At 34.6% G+C, this 14,621-nt stretch overlaps 3 protein-coding genes and 1 pseudogene across 3 annotated transcripts; 2 read left to right on the forward strand and 2 right to left on the reverse strand.

Annotated features, from left to right (window-relative positions):
* Positions 1-1,048: 1,048 nt before the first annotated feature.
* On the forward strand, positions 1,049-5,503 carry LOC148173699 (brachyurin-like). Its single transcript, XM_088035861.1, has 7 exons — positions 1,049-1,150; positions 1,199-1,349; positions 1,396-1,562; positions 1,610-1,696; positions 1,746-1,885; positions 1,932-2,111; positions 5,419-5,503. Exons 1-6 carry the CDS (start codon positions 1,087-1,089, stop codon positions 2,100-2,102), a joined length of 780 nt encoding a protein of 259 aa, XP_087891987.1. The 5' UTR covers positions 1,049-1,086; the 3' UTR covers positions 2,103-2,111; positions 5,419-5,503.
* On the forward strand, positions 5,052-6,339 carry LOC148173700 (brachyurin-like). The gene is made up of 6 exons (XM_088035860.1): positions 5,052-5,362; positions 5,419-5,569; positions 5,616-5,782; positions 5,830-5,916; positions 5,972-6,114; positions 6,168-6,339. Exons 1-6 carry the CDS (start codon positions 5,263-5,265, stop codon positions 6,336-6,338), a joined length of 819 nt encoding a protein of 272 aa, XP_087891986.1. The 5' UTR covers positions 5,052-5,262; the 3' UTR covers position 6,339.
* A 5,763-nt stretch (positions 6,340-12,102) lies between these two features.
* On the reverse strand, positions 12,103-12,463 carry LOC148173701 (epithelial serine protease pseudogene; annotated as a pseudogene).
* A 775-nt stretch (positions 12,464-13,238) lies between these two features.
* LOC148173702 (cathepsin G-like) lies at positions 13,239-13,749 on the reverse strand. Its single transcript, XM_088035520.1, has 3 exons — positions 13,689-13,749; positions 13,491-13,641; positions 13,239-13,443 (listed from the first exon to the last, which is right to left on the reverse strand). The coding sequence occupies exons 1-3, from the start codon at positions 13,747-13,749 to the stop codon at positions 13,239-13,241; spliced, it is 417 nt and encodes a 138-aa protein (XP_087891646.1).
* Between the last annotated feature and the right edge of the window lie 872 nt (positions 13,750-14,621).

Here is a 14,621-nt window from a genome sequence, read left to right on the forward strand (position 1 = left end):
CTATTGCAAATTAAAAATGTTTTTTTTCTTATATTCTGATTTCTATAAAAAGTTCTGAACGCTTCTAAATTCTAAATTTGTTGTTTGTAAGTGAATAATATGCGATAAGAGTCCAACATAATACGACATTTTAACCTAATCCTAATTAAATCATAAAACAAATGATAACGAAAATGACAATAAATGTATGAGTAGTTTGAAAATTATGTCTTCTTTGTTGCCGTGTAAATGTCACATGACTATTCATTATGCTGTAAAGAATAGCAGGTTGTTTTATTTATGCAAAACTTGTGTGTATTAGAATTAGATTTTATTCTATTTCACATAATTTACAACTTGTTTTAATTATTGATAAATTTATTTTGTGCGCCTCCGTCATTTTTCATGGCATTTGTGATACTCATTTGCGGCAAGAAAATCACCTTTTGAATGTCTAGGCAGTCAAAAGTGACATTTCGAATAGTTGGTTTTATTTTACAAGTTGGCATCGCTGCATGAATGTCAATTGTGTCAATTTGTGTGCAGATTTGGAGGCCAATGACCTTCGAAAATAATAAAGATAAATTAATTAAGTAGAGATTCCACAAAAATTTGCTGAAACAATTTGAATTTACATTAATCTGCAATCGTTTGATTTGAATGGGGTGCTACCAACCTATTTCCCAGCTGATGAAATTCCCCTAAATGAGGGAATGACGTTTCAAATTCAAACAAAAAGTCAAAATAAATAACTATTAATAATTGTCGGCGCACAAAATTTCGTGTTTGACACGGCTAGAAAATGTTTTGGAAATGCTCGGAAATTGAAATCCTCGCCCTTCGGGCTCGGATTTCAATAATTTCCTTGCATTTCCAAAAGACCATTTTCTAGCCTAGTGAAACAAATAACTATTTCTGTACTCATCTGAAACATACAAATATTTCTTACGGTGATCAGCTAATAAAAGCCACAATTTTTGATAAAATCTTTACAATCAAACACATTATCTAACCAATAGTATCAAGCCCTGAAACGAATCACGATTAGAAATAACAATGATATAAATAAGATCACATCGAAATAATATCATTTAGCCAAATTCAAGAATGAAGCTTCTTTTCTTCCATCTCAGTGCTACAGCACTACTCGTTGCAGTAACTGCAAAACCAGGTAAGAAAATAGACACTTTATCATTCTAGTATTAGCCTCTCATCGCAGATTCCCGTATAATTGGTGGCACTCCGGCGCGAGCTGGTCAATTCCCATACGCTGCTGCTATCCAAGTTCAAACCAAAGACAGCACATTTTTCTGTAGTGGCGCCTTCGTCCGTTGGCAGTGGATATTTACTTCCGGCCACTGTGTTTACAAGTAAGCTCACCGAGAAAAAAAAAAGTTGTGACGCGTATTCTTCTAGTGCTACACTTTTCACCATCCAACTGGGATCTGTGTATTTGAAAGAAGAAGATCCCAACAGAGTCACGCTTGCCACTTCTGAATACTTCATTCATCCAGACTTCAATCCGAATACTATTGAACATGATGTAGGTCTGATTAAACTCAGGATGCAGATATCTTCTAATGGTGAGCTAATTTTAATGAAATAATGAAATGCATGGGTTTGATTGCAGAGTATGTCCACATTATTGGTTTCAACACACTTCCAGTTGCCGACGACACTCCTCTGATTGTATATGGATGGGGGCAAATCAGCGATTGTGCGCATAAATTCCAAACACTTCTTCTTTACTACAAGCGTATTTTCAGCTGATCCTGAGCTTTCTGAGCATCTTCAATATGCCGAAGTTGTAGCACTCTCAAACGAAGACTGTAAATTGGTCTACGGGGATCAAATTAAGGACAATATGCTTTGTGTCGAAGGGAATTACAACGAAGGAACATGCACTGTGAGTCGCCCTTTTGAAGAAGTTAGTGCTTACTTAATGATCGTAGGGCGATACTGGTAGTCCAGTTCTTTCCAAATCCGGAAATACGTTATTCATTGCTGGAGTTTCTAGTTTTATTGGTACTGGTGGTTGTGAAAGTACTAATCCTTCAGGATTTACTAGAGTTGATGAATACTACTACTCCTGGATTAGCCCCACGATGAAAGCAAATTCGTAATTGCAAATGGTTTGTCTGATTTTACAATATATCTAATTAATTTAATAAAAATATTAGATATCTCGGAAATATTGTCTATTATCTATTATCTATTATCTATATCTATTATCTATATCTTTTATCTATTATCTATTTCTATATACAGGCAACAATTCTGAACCCAAATTTTGAATCCATAAACTTTTAACTCAAAAAATAACCGAGATAAGACAAAAAAACTGTAGCCAATCCCGAAGCTGAACAGAATTTAAAAATTGGTAACTATGGATACATACTCTCATCCATTGGTCAGTTAAGCATTAGATTCTCGTTGCCTAGGAAATTGGGATGGCCATTTACTCCACTTCTCGAATAAGTTTTCGGGATTGGTTGTCAACTTTTTATCAGTTCTCGAATACTATTAAACTTAGTCAATTTTTGTTTTGAAATTTACCATCTGTATTGCTGTCGGCACCCTCCCTTGCTCTCTGGGGCGCGAGTTGTGGGACACCCTGTATAGACGATTACAACTGTTACAACTTTTTGAATCGCTGAATCTCTGAAACGGTGGCTTGTAGGAAAAAAGTGTTAATATATTTTTTATAGATAATTTTATGATCTACAATTTTAGTTTGACGTATTTTTATGATAAAACTTACCGTTTTGCTGAAAATCGCGTAAAACTTATTTTTTTGACCTTTCACTTTGAATAAAAAAAATTCCATACACTCGAATGATGGGAACTTTAAGGGTTTGTTTATAATTGTATTTTGAACAATTGTACCAATATTCAGCTTGTTGCGAATTTTTGTAACTTCACCCTAGCTTTTTGGTCTAATTTGACCGGACTATAACTTGATTGTATGAGTCATTATTTCGAAACAAGATCTTTATAGTTTACTGGAAAACACTTGTTTCTTAATAAAAATTATTTCGAATCCAAGCCAGAAAACGGCGAGAATCAGCGAGAAATCGTTGTTTAGAATCGAAATAAGCGGATTTCTCTAAAAATTTTGATGATTTCGTGCAGATTTCAGCTGTTTTCTTGCAATTCAATCGTTGAATTTTGATAAAAATTGGTGATTTCATAGATTTTGAGCTCTTCTTTGCGAATCCAAGCCAGAAAACGGCGAGAATCAACGAAAAATCGTTGTTTATCATCGAAATAAGCGGATTTTTCTAAGAATTTTGATGATTTCGTGCAGATTTCAGCTGTTTTCTTGCAATTTAGCCGTTGAATCTTGATAAAAATTGGTGGTTTTGTAGATTTCGAGCTCTTCGTTGCAAATCCAAGCCAGAAAGCGGCGAGAATCAGCGAGAAATCGTTGTTTAACTTCGAAATAAGCGGATTTCTCCAAGAATTTTGATGATTTTGTGCAGATTTCAGCTGTTGACGTCAGGGACAGGTGGAACTTTTCCCTAAATTTAATTTTTCTTTATCTTGATTAGAATAAAATGTATAACTTATTAACTTGATAGGATGAGTCATTATTTAAGACATGACTTTTATAGTTTACTGACCAGCACTGGTAGAATCAAAGAGAGTTAATAATTTAATTCATTTTATAGAATATAAAATAAGGGTGTAATTGGGTTTGGCTGCTAAATCTTGTGAGTCAAAATTTGATTAGAAAATTCAAGAGATTGGCTGTTTATAAATAAGTTTTATTTAAATAAAAGGATTGTTAATTAATTAAATCCAAAATTGTTTAAAAAGGTTTGTTTATGAAATTTGTTGTTATTGTTTATTGTTATAAGTAGGCTGCTACTAAACTGTCATAATCATTGTTGATCAAAAAATGCAATAATAAATCAACTAAACTTAAGATTGATGAATAAAATATCAACGTCAGATTAGATAAAGAAATATATTATGGAATACTGCGTCAATATCTCATGAAAAGTAAATATCAACTTTCTTCTGCTAAGTGTACCTAACCGCGTTTCTTCTGACTGATGTAACTACAGGTATCATACTAACGGTACATAGCCTTTATTTTGCATTTTTCTCTTTAGATTGTAGTGAACCTTCTATGTCATTCGTTTTCCTCTCCTCCTTTAGTAGTTATTTCTTCGATTTGCGGTTTCTATACAGGGTGTTTTTGAAATGCATGTACAGGATCCGCCAACACTAGTGACCTGGCTAAAAATCGCTATTAATTATGATGCTAGAAAAATTACTTTTTTTGTACATGTAGAGGTAGAGCAAACGGAGCGCTCAGTTTTAATCTAGTGCCATATGAGATTTAATGCCAAAAATTACGTTTTTCAAAAATCAAAATTGATAAATCGGGGCCAATAAATTTGCTTGTGTGCCACTGATTTTAAAAGTTAACAAACTCAAATTGCTGGTTGCTTAAGAAACAAGTCATTCCAAGTGCGTTTTTGCCAGTGGAGTAGAAAGTTAGTGGATTGGGGTTAATTTTACCTTGTTAGTTTTTGATGTAAAAATTGGTCTTTCATACTGCATACTCATTCTGACATAACGCAAAACGGTTTTGTACATTTATACAATATTTATATATTTTTTTTCATTTTATATGCAAATTTCTTTTCTCTGATACAATATTGCAAATTAAATATTTATAATTGTTTACTATTTTACCGAAGACAGCAAATTTTTCTGTTGTGGTACTTTGATTCGGTACCAGTGAAATAACTTTGGCCAATTTGAATTCTAAAACATTCTAATCATGCTTAGTTTATCATGTTTAGTTTAGGAATCAAAATATTTACCATATGTTATAGGTATTTTTTTTTTACTCAAAATAATGTTAAAGTACCTAAAGTACTCTGACAATATATTTATAAACTAGTCTAGTCCATTATTTTAGCCTTTTGTTTGATCTTGTCTCGATAAATAAGTTTGGAATTGCACTGAAGTGGCATATTCAGATTAAATAAACTGATTGCTTTCAAATCTTCTATTGTTTGCGATAAACTTTCCAAAGTCAAACGTCATAAAGCACATAAAACATACTTATAAATAAATGAAATAATAATAAAACTATTTCTTTAGATAAAGTCTTTAAAGTAAGAGCAAATTTACTACAAAAATTTAGTAGTAACCGTCGTCTTGATCAAGATAATAATATGTTTACAACTGATATCTTAACAGCTACTATAAATACAATTGAAATTAATTCTGCCTAGGAAATATAAAATAACAAACTCAGAATAAATGTATCATACCTTTGCCGATTCAATATCAAAGATGAACGTCACTTTTCTTTTTCTAACTATAGCAGCATTGCTGCTGAATGACACAGCCGCTAAACCAAGTAAGAATTAATCATCTATACTATTCTTTAGGAATAACGCATATTTATTATTTCAGATTCCCGTATTATTGGTGGAACTGCGGCCCGAGCTGGTCAATTCCCAGGAACTGCAGCCATCCACGTCCAAACTAAAGACAGCACGTTCTTCTGTGGAGGTGCATTCATTCGCTACCAGTGGATTTTGACATCCGGTCACTGTGTTTATAAGTAAGTCTGAAATATTTTCCTATTTTTGTAAAACGAAGAATTTTAGTGCTACACTTTTTACAATTCAGTTGGGATCATCGACCTTAACAGAGGAAGATGAGAATAGAGTTACTCTCGCCACTTCTGAGTATTTCGTTCATCCAGATTTCAATCCTCAGACTTTTGAGAATGATATCGGGTTAATTAAACTAAGAATGGAAGTTTCTACAAACAGTGAGCTTATTTCTTTAGGAAAATAAATGTAAATTTTTTATTTGTAGTCTACAGAAATGTCATTGGAATAGATACTAGCCCCATTACTGATGAGACGCACTTGACGGTTTTGGGATGGGGACAAGTTAGTGACTGTTAGTACTAATCGCAATCACTTTTTGTACTCTGCTAAAGACTATGTAATTTTAGCTGATCCTGAGCTATCTGAGCACCTTCAGTACGCGGAAGTAGTGGCTTTAACTAACGAAGAATGTCAATCGGTTTATGGTAGCCTAATTACAAATTACAGTATGGTTTGTGTTGAAGGAAATTACAATGAAGGAACGTGTACGGTAAGAAACACATTTTAATGATAAATCAGACGATTAATGATCGCTCTTATTAGGGAGACACTGGTAGTCCTCTACTTTCAAAATCAGTGACCAACATATACTTCGTCGCCGGAGTTTCCAGTTTTATGAGTGCAAATGGATGTGAAAGCACTAATCCTTCTGGATTTACAAGAACTGCGCCGTTTTACAACTGGATCAGTTCCACAATAAGAGCAAATTCTTAACTGTATCGAGTTATCTTTTTTAAATAAAAAATTTGACAAATAAAAAAAATAGCGCCATTTAAATAAATGTCACAATTATCCAAAAAAAAAACTCATTAGCGGGTCATCGCATTTCAACTATTTCAATTAAACGTTTTTTTGGCCAAAAAGTTTAATACAACTCTTGTGCGTTAACTATGTTATGTCTTACCGTTTAATTATTGGCTTTTTATGGCTCGGATTTGCGGTACGTTAGAGGTACAATTACCAGAGAGGTGATAGATTAAAGAGAAGGCATGCCTATCGCTCAACATGTAAATGTTGCGCGCAGGTTGGATTGACAAGGAGCACCGATGTTTCCTACCTCAACAAGTTTTCGAAGACCAAATGGAACCAAAATGGTTCAGAAACTTACTACGCTCCAATCATCAATATGTGCGGGTAATTTAAAAGAAGGAAAACATTTTTTTTTATTAATACTTACATGATGTCACAATGATTTTTTAGGATTGTTTCAAATCCATTATCAACTAAGCGCTGATTTTTCCACCTTTAGTTACTCCTGATTAGAAATTAAGTATTGATGTTCTTGTTATAGTCAAGTACTAATCTTTAATAAATACCGGGCTTAAGAGTGTTTTCACATTCTTGAGAAATAGGATGGTAAAAAACAAAGAGGAATCAAATTTTACAATTTATATTTACAAACACATTAACATATATATACAATATTTACAAGATTTATTTACATATTGCTTATTTACTACTATTTACATTTACTCATTTAAAAATAATACCAACTTAATAAGTTTTTGACGAATGCGACTATTTTTCTCTTTAGTATTTGAAATGTGATGTAATCTTAGTTCTAAAGAAAATGTATAATATAATTAATTAATAAATTTCTGTGATTGTCCACCCTATTTTGAATTAAAATGTGTTCGTTCAACTCAGGGAACATAACACAATCTTTTAATTCGTTTCTTATTAGAACCGATAATATTAACAACATATTGGGGTGGAATTTTTCTGCTGTTTGACAAATTTTTATAACAGATTTTGAAGGCTTAATTAACCTGCTCCTGTTTTTTAGGTTGATCAGCAGGTTGTTTGTAGAAGTGGTTTGTAGTGACGTTAAACAAATATCACAAATAATTTTTTTTTATTTTTTTTTACAACAAACCCTGCTATGTATTCCACCACGTTGTCAACATACATAGTGGAGGAATATACACTATGTACCTAGTCATGATCTATAGGTTGGCAAATAACTGGGCCCTCAACTATACCATCAGAAGTACTGGGAGTAACCGTTGGTATGGAAACTGCTGCACTAGTATCCAAAATGGATATACAGGTGTCCCAGAACTCGCGCCCCAGAGGAAAAGGGCTTATGGAGGCAACAATTCTGAACCAAAATTTTAAAACCATAATTTTTTAACTCAAAAAATAACCGAGATAAGACAAAAAAACTGTAGCCAATCCCGAAGCCGAACAGAATTTGAAAATTGGTAACTTTGGACACATACTATCATCCATTGGTCAGTTAAGCATTAGATTCCCGTTGCCTAGGAAATTGGGATGGCCATTTACTCCACTTCTCGAATAAGCTACTGGGATTGGTTGTTAACTTTTTATCAGTTCTCGAATACTATTAAACTTAGTCAATTTTTGTTTTGAAATTTACCATCTGTATTGCTGTCGGCACCCTCCCTTGCGCTCTGGGGCGCGAGTTCTGGGACACCCTGTATTTCCAGTTGGTGAGGCTGAAATTTGGTTTTGTGTCAACAATCTTTTATACGCAGCTTGGAACTGTACGCAGTTGGGGTTATTGTTAAAGCCTCCCCTACTCCTAATGCACCCAAAAAACATTTCTAAATGATCCTGCGAAAGTTTATAGGTCAAAAGATTTATTTATGTTTTTTTCTGATTAAAATTGAAATATTTTAATAGAATTTTGTAACCCTATAATCATTCTTACAAAACCCGTTTGTCGTTGGGAGTTGACATCTTCTTTTCCATCGGGCATTTTTAATTCAGAAATGTGCTTGTTTACTTTTTCGGTGCATTTTTTATAATAATCCACTGTCAATTGAGATATTGGTTTTTGATGAATTTGATGATTAAAATTGCTTCTACTATTCAGTATGTCAAAAGCCGTATTAAAAACTTCACAAAATTCTGCTGTGGCACTTGCACCTTTAAATTTAAAAAAATTACTGTCACAGTACCTTAAACCCTTTGCTACACTATCGCTCAAAACTTGAACTGCTAAACGCACGTTTATTATATTATTCTTAAAGCCCAGTGTATTTTTTCTCTCTTCCCATTGATCAAAAAATCTGAATCTGCCAGAGTGTTTCTAATTAATTTCATCATGTGACATATGTCTAAAATTAAATACACCGGATTATTTGTTGTCGGGTGCTTAATGCTTGCATTTAAACAGGAAAAATTAAATGATGCCCCTAATGATGAGCACATAGTTTTGTTGACACTAGCCCCATCAAAAGTTATGGCACAAACAGTCACTTCTGTTTTATGTAATAGTGCTAAACATTTTATGAGAATGTTTTTACGTTCACGGCCCCCTAAATTTGCTACAAAGAAATAAACAATAGGTAATTTCCACCTCTTATTGAGGCCAACAGCATAAAAAACCAAAGCATTTTTTGCTTCGGGCATTTCTTCATTATTATTTGGTACATCCATATCAGTCCCCAAATTAACAAAACCTACATATGTTTTGCCTGTCCAATTTACTTGTTGTCTTAGAGACATTTCATCTACCAATAGACTGCAAGCTACTACATCTACTTGCCATTTCTTCCAAGGTACGGAAAGCTTCTTTAGTAAAACCGGGAGTCCCTTCTACAGTTAAATACCAACGAGATAGTGTTCTAGGATGCGGTAACACATTTTTTCCAAAAAATTTTCGCAAATAATAATAAACACTGGTTGAGTAGTACTGCAATGTAAGAGCAAATCTCTTCAATTCTCGATTGAATGGTACTTTTTTTTCTTTCAATTTTTTTTTGACTAGTTCTCCAATCGTATCTGTTTCTAGTCCCTAAGAACAAAAAAATCATAAACAATGTACCTATCAATCAGACGTGGATGTTCCATTTACAATTAAAGTTGTTGCAGCATCTTCAGAAATGAGGTCCTTTTTCTTCATGTTTCCAATCAGTTGTTTCAGATTGTTGATTTTCTTCTTCAACCGACGTTCGTTATCACGGAGGTTCTTAACAGTCTTTATATGCAAGTTATTTTTTTCATTAATTAATTTCAGATTTCTGGATGCACGTCGCGGTGTAGAAAAATGCGCCACGGTAAGATTTCCAATTTTAATAGGCCTCCAAATCGTTCTTTTTCTTGTGTTCTAGAATTTATCATCGTTATTTATACACTAATTATAAAATGTAGACATTTATTACCTTGGGTGATCGAATAACAAAGATCTATCATCAGCTGATGAATCTAGAACATTCGTAGCTTCAAAACTCATTCCTGGTGTGGAGACAGGTTTTATCAACTCTATCCTGCTGTAAATAAAAATATAGTTAATCCAAATATTTACAATAGAAATTCACTCACTGATTAAAATATGTGAAACACAAATTTTCATAAGTAGAGGAAAACAATGAAGTAGCTACATACCTTGGGGATACCGCTGGTACAAAATTTTCACATGCATGGTTTCTGTTAGAACTATAATAATCATGATCCCGCCCATGTGAAGGAATATTAGACCTACAACAGTTAAATTCTTTTTATTAACTTTACTCTCCTTTCTAATTTCAACATACCAGTCCAGCAGTGGAATGGCGCCTTTTTTTAAAATTCTTTTTCCGCCTTCCCTGTTGTATAAAAATGCTTTTGATGGAAAATGAACTGAACAAATACGCAAGGAGTTCAAATAGTATTTTCCAGTCGGATACGTTTTAAAGCTAGCAAACCAAAATTCGGGATTTTTTGGTAGTCTAAAAATAAAGAAAATTGTTATTAAACAGACACATACGAGGGCATTCCAAAAGTTTTGAGAATAGAAGAAGCAAGTAGGGTGGGAAGTTATCTGTTTTCATGACAATAACGACAGACGACTAGTGGTGACTATACCACAAAAATTTCACTCACCCCCTCTAACCCTTCAGTCTATAATAGAAGCGCGAATCAGCTATAAAAATGAAACTGACCAGAGAACATTTCTGGGCGATGATCCTGTACGACTTCAAAGTTGACATAAAGGAGGAACGGTGCCTTGAAAAATTGAAAGAGGCATTTGGGGATGAAAGTCCTTCCAAAGCAACGGCTTACCGCTGGTATGGTGACCTTCACCCGCAGTTACTCCAGAAAACGTTAATGCTGTGGGGGAACTAATAGTGAATAACCGTCGAATCGCATGTTGCGAGGTTCAGCACATCTTAAACATTAGATCGGCAGCGTTGGACAGCATTTTGCACCAACACCTGCGAGTAAAAAAATTGCATCGCGTTGGGTGCCACACCAGCTGAGGCAGGAGCAAAAGGACGCGCGTGTAGATTGGTGCCGCTACATGCCGGATCGTTTTGAAGATGGCACTTCCAATCGTGGATCAGAGATTGTTACAGATGATGAAACCTGGGTATACACCTATGACTCCGAAACCGATCGTTTCAGTGTCCTGATGACGCGATGCAAGCATTCCAGGACGAAGTTAGCGCGCTACCCCAAGAGGCATGGGCTGGATGCTTTAGGAATTGGTTCAAGCGCATGCACTCTTGTATAGAAGCTCAAGAAGCCTGTTTCGAAAAGCTGTAATAAACAGTTTTGATCTAACTTGTTCTGTTTTTTTTATTCTCAAAATTTTTGGAATTACCCTCGTATTACACTACGTTTTTGTGTATCAAATGAAATCGCATTAATACTTACTTATGAAATGAAAATTCTCCACCCAGTGAATAAACGCGATTTCACACAAAACACTTCATGCTTCTCTAATAAAAACAACAAAACAACAATTCGTACAGGTTATAAACCAAACACCTCGTGGTCACCTTGTGGTGTTGTTGTGTTTTGGTTAGACTCTAGTAACTGTCATGTTACGCGTAGAGCGCAAAATTTGAAAAGAAACTAAGCGTCTACGCCAGTGTCTACGAACAGAAAACTTGTTGAGATAGAAAGCATTTCCTCTTGGTCTATTCAAACTGCGTGCAACGTGGAACTGTGTGCCTTCTCTTTATCCTATCACCTCTCTGACAATTACGCCCTAGGGCATTCAGGTGTCATAGCAACCTCACAACCAACAGCGACTGGCTATGAATCGACTTGCTTTCTTTGCCCGCTATATTCAAATTGCATTTAGTCCTAATTATCACCAAACAGTTAAATTCAAAAGGTAACTGGTTGTAATGGTTTTTTTTGTCCTTTATTCTCTCTTTTAAGGCTATAACACATTCATGCATTGCAGTTTGCTGCGTTTCATAGCTAGCCGTGCTCGATCTTGTAATCTAGTTGCCCTCTAACATAAACATCCACATTATGCCCTAAATACATAAATAACTATTACAGCGCTCAATCATTAAAGCACTCCGGCTACGCCGTCGCAATAACTTTGTTTTCTAAGCTAAGTTGCAATAACTTTGTTTTCTTTAATAAAGCAATAAAGTAGAGTAACAATTGTACATTAGTAAGTGTAAACAAAGAAATGGGAGCGATATAACAAAAACAGAGTCTCAAGAAAAAAAGTTTAATTTTGCAATTTTGCGCTACAGTATATGTAATTTGCGAATTTGAATTATACATATTATCCAGTCATAGTACAAATCATCCAGTCATAGTAAGGAGCGATTCTTGTAAATCCAGAGGGATTAGTACTTTCACATCCGTTTGCACTAATAAAACTAGCAACTCCTATAACCATGTAGGTGCCTGCTGCATGTAGAACAAGCGGTCCACCAGTGTCACCCTAAAACATTTCTTCAGCTAATTCACAATCATCGCGTGTTGTTTCTTACAGTGCAAGTTCCCTCGTTGTTCTTTCCTTTAGCACAAATTGTATCGTTCGTAATTTGATTTCCGTAAATTACTTTGCATTCGTCGTTGTTTAAAGTTACCACTTCGGCGTACAAAAGTTTTTCAGACAATGCAGAGTCAGCTAGCAACATAATACAGGCATTTTATTTCTTTACGTCTGATTTTTTTTGTATTTTACACACATGTTACGTTTAACAAACCATCTCGTCTTAGGTAATTTGAGCGCTTATAAAATAGTAGATTTTGTTATATGGCAGAAAAGTAGTACTTTTTGTCGAGCAATTAAATTGCAGTAGCGAGGCGACGCATAGCGTAACCGAGCGTATGCAAAATTGCGAGACAGGTAAGCCACTTTTCGGCCAAATAACAAACACTACTTTTTCTCCAAACGTTAAATTTAGTTCCACGACCGACAATGAGTGAACGCAAATTGAACTAAACACTTGGATGGCTATGCATGTAGTTGTCATTGATGGTATTTACTGTGAAAAATATTGGTTTCAAAGTTAAGATCGTGCAAGTGCAAAATGTAAGTCTCAAATAGTAACCGTCACAAAAAGTAGTTTTGCCTAGGCAGCAAAAGTGTTTCTATGACAACGAGCGCTTTTCATTATTTATAACAAAATTGTCTACTTTGCTGTCTAAAAACGACTAAAAAATAGTGACTTTTGTGACGTTTGGAGAAAAAATAATATTTTAAGTGAAGTTATTGTGAAATGTGTTGCTTATGCAAAAAATATCGGGCGTAAACAGATAAAACGGACATTTATGTTAGCAATGATTCAAGAAAGTAGAAAGGAAACTCACAGTCACTTATTTGTCCCCATCCTAACGCTCTGGCTGTTATACCATCACCAATAGGCACTTTATAAAGTAGCGCACTCCTTACAGAATCTAAAATAAAAATTACTCAAATCTTTCTCTTGACTTTTTAATTCCAGAACCAGATTGCTCTGCAGTCGCATTCAATCTAATTAGCCCAAGATCAGCCTGGAACGATTCTGGATCAAAGTCTGGATGAAGAACATACTTCGAACTAGTAAAAGTTTGTCTATTTGCATCATCTGCTGTCAAAGATAAGGATCCCAACCGAATTGTGAAAAGAGTAGCACTAAATGTTTGTATTAGTGGTAATACATTTTCGAATTTTAAATTTACTTGTAAACACAGTGGCCTGAAGTGAGTATCCAGCGAGTGCGAACTAAAGCACCACAACAGAAGAATTTGCCGGCTGCGGTTTGAACGTCGATGGCGGCTGCATATCGGTAATGAGTAGGAAACACATCTGACCCACCGATTATGCGAGAATCTGGAAAAATTTTCTCATTTTGTGGTAATTGGAATTTGTTTGTTTACCTGGTTTGGCGGTTATTTCCAAAACTAGCAAAGTGGTGATACACAAATGAATTATATACATTCTTTTGTGGATATTTTATCCGAATTTGCGAAGGAACTAAATCGATTTGTTATTGTACTGATTAAGTTAAAAAAAGTGTTATCTTAAAGCAATGAGTCTTAACTTTTGATAATTTTTATTATTAGTATATTATATATATTATATTAGTAGACGTTGGTCGGTGATCAATTAAATGAACAAAATAGGAACAAAAATAAGTTTATTAAAAATGTAAACAAAGAAACGCACTTATTTTTGAAAAAAATCAGATATCGGCTTTTGTATACACCGTGGTCAACGAGTGATAATGAGCCTGATCGAATTCAAACTGCAACCCAAAATACATTTTCATAGCATTCGTTGCCAAATTTATATTTACAACAAGACAGCTGTCAGAGTTTCGACAAATCCTTTCACTCAAGACAGTTTCTAATCGCATGTGGAATGGCATCTCCTCCGACGAAACCTTAAGCAGGAAAAAGCAATGCTAAAACTTAGCAGTCTTCATAAATTAAAGGCATAATAGCGTGAGTAGATTGTTCTGAAAAATTTGTCAACTTTGACGATCATTTCAAATATCTACGACAGGTATGAAAATGTATGTTGAGTTGCAGTTTGAGTTTGGTCAGGCTCATTATCACTCGTGGACCACGGTGTATTAATTATCAATTCTTGTTTAAAAGCTTTTTCACGGAGATTTCTTAGAATCATAATTTCCTGAGCAGACACACAATTTTCTTCAGCCCAAATTATAAATTTACTTAAGGATAAAAAAGCTTTTGCAGGAATAAATAGGCGAATTGTTTTAGTGCCGGATTAGCGAGTGTCGAGGTGAATAGTTTTAGTGCCGGATTACTTTATGTGCCGGTCTAGTGGAGTGCTGGATCATCGAG

Source organism: Gnatocerus cornutus, chromosome 5, assembly GCF_029298725.1.
Source record: "Gnatocerus cornutus isolate USDA-ARS CGAHR chromosome 5, icGnaCorn1.1, whole genome shotgun sequence".
Taxonomy (NCBI): Eukaryota; Metazoa; Arthropoda; class Insecta; order Coleoptera; family Tenebrionidae; genus Gnatocerus; species Gnatocerus cornutus.

Coding starts and splice junctions, on each gene's coding strand:
- LOC148173700 (XM_088035860.1), top strand. CDS start 5,263: ATGTATCATACCTTTGCCGATTCAATATCAAAGATGAACGTCACTTTT. Junction 5,570..5,615: donor TCCGGTCACTGTGTTTATAA/GTAAGTCTGAAA, acceptor GAAGAATTTTAG/TGCTACACTTTTTACAATTC. Junction 5,783..5,829: donor AATGGAAGTTTCTACAAACA/GTGAGCTTATTT, acceptor TTTTATTTGTAG/TCTACAGAAATGTCATTGGA.
- LOC148173699 (XM_088035861.1), top strand. CDS start 1,087: ATGAAGCTTCTTTTCTTCCATCTCAGTGCTACAGCACTACTCGTTGCA. Junction 1,151..1,198: donor TGCAGTAACTGCAAAACCAG/GTAAGAAAATAG, acceptor CTCTCATCGCAG/ATTCCCGTATAATTGGTGGC. Junction 1,563..1,609: donor GATGCAGATATCTTCTAATG/GTGAGCTAATTT, acceptor GTTTGATTGCAG/AGTATGTCCACATTATTGGT.
- LOC148173702 (XM_088035520.1), bottom strand. CDS start 13,749: ATGTATATAATTCATTTGTGTATCACCACTTTGCTAGTTTTGGAAATA. Junction 13,642..13,688: donor GGAAATAACCGCCAAACCAG/GTAAACAAACAA, acceptor AAATTTTTCCAG/ATTCTCGCATAATCGGTGGG. Junction 13,444..13,490: donor TCAGGCCACTGTGTTTACAA/GTAAATTTAAAA, acceptor ACAAACATTTAG/TGCTACTCTTTTCACAATTC.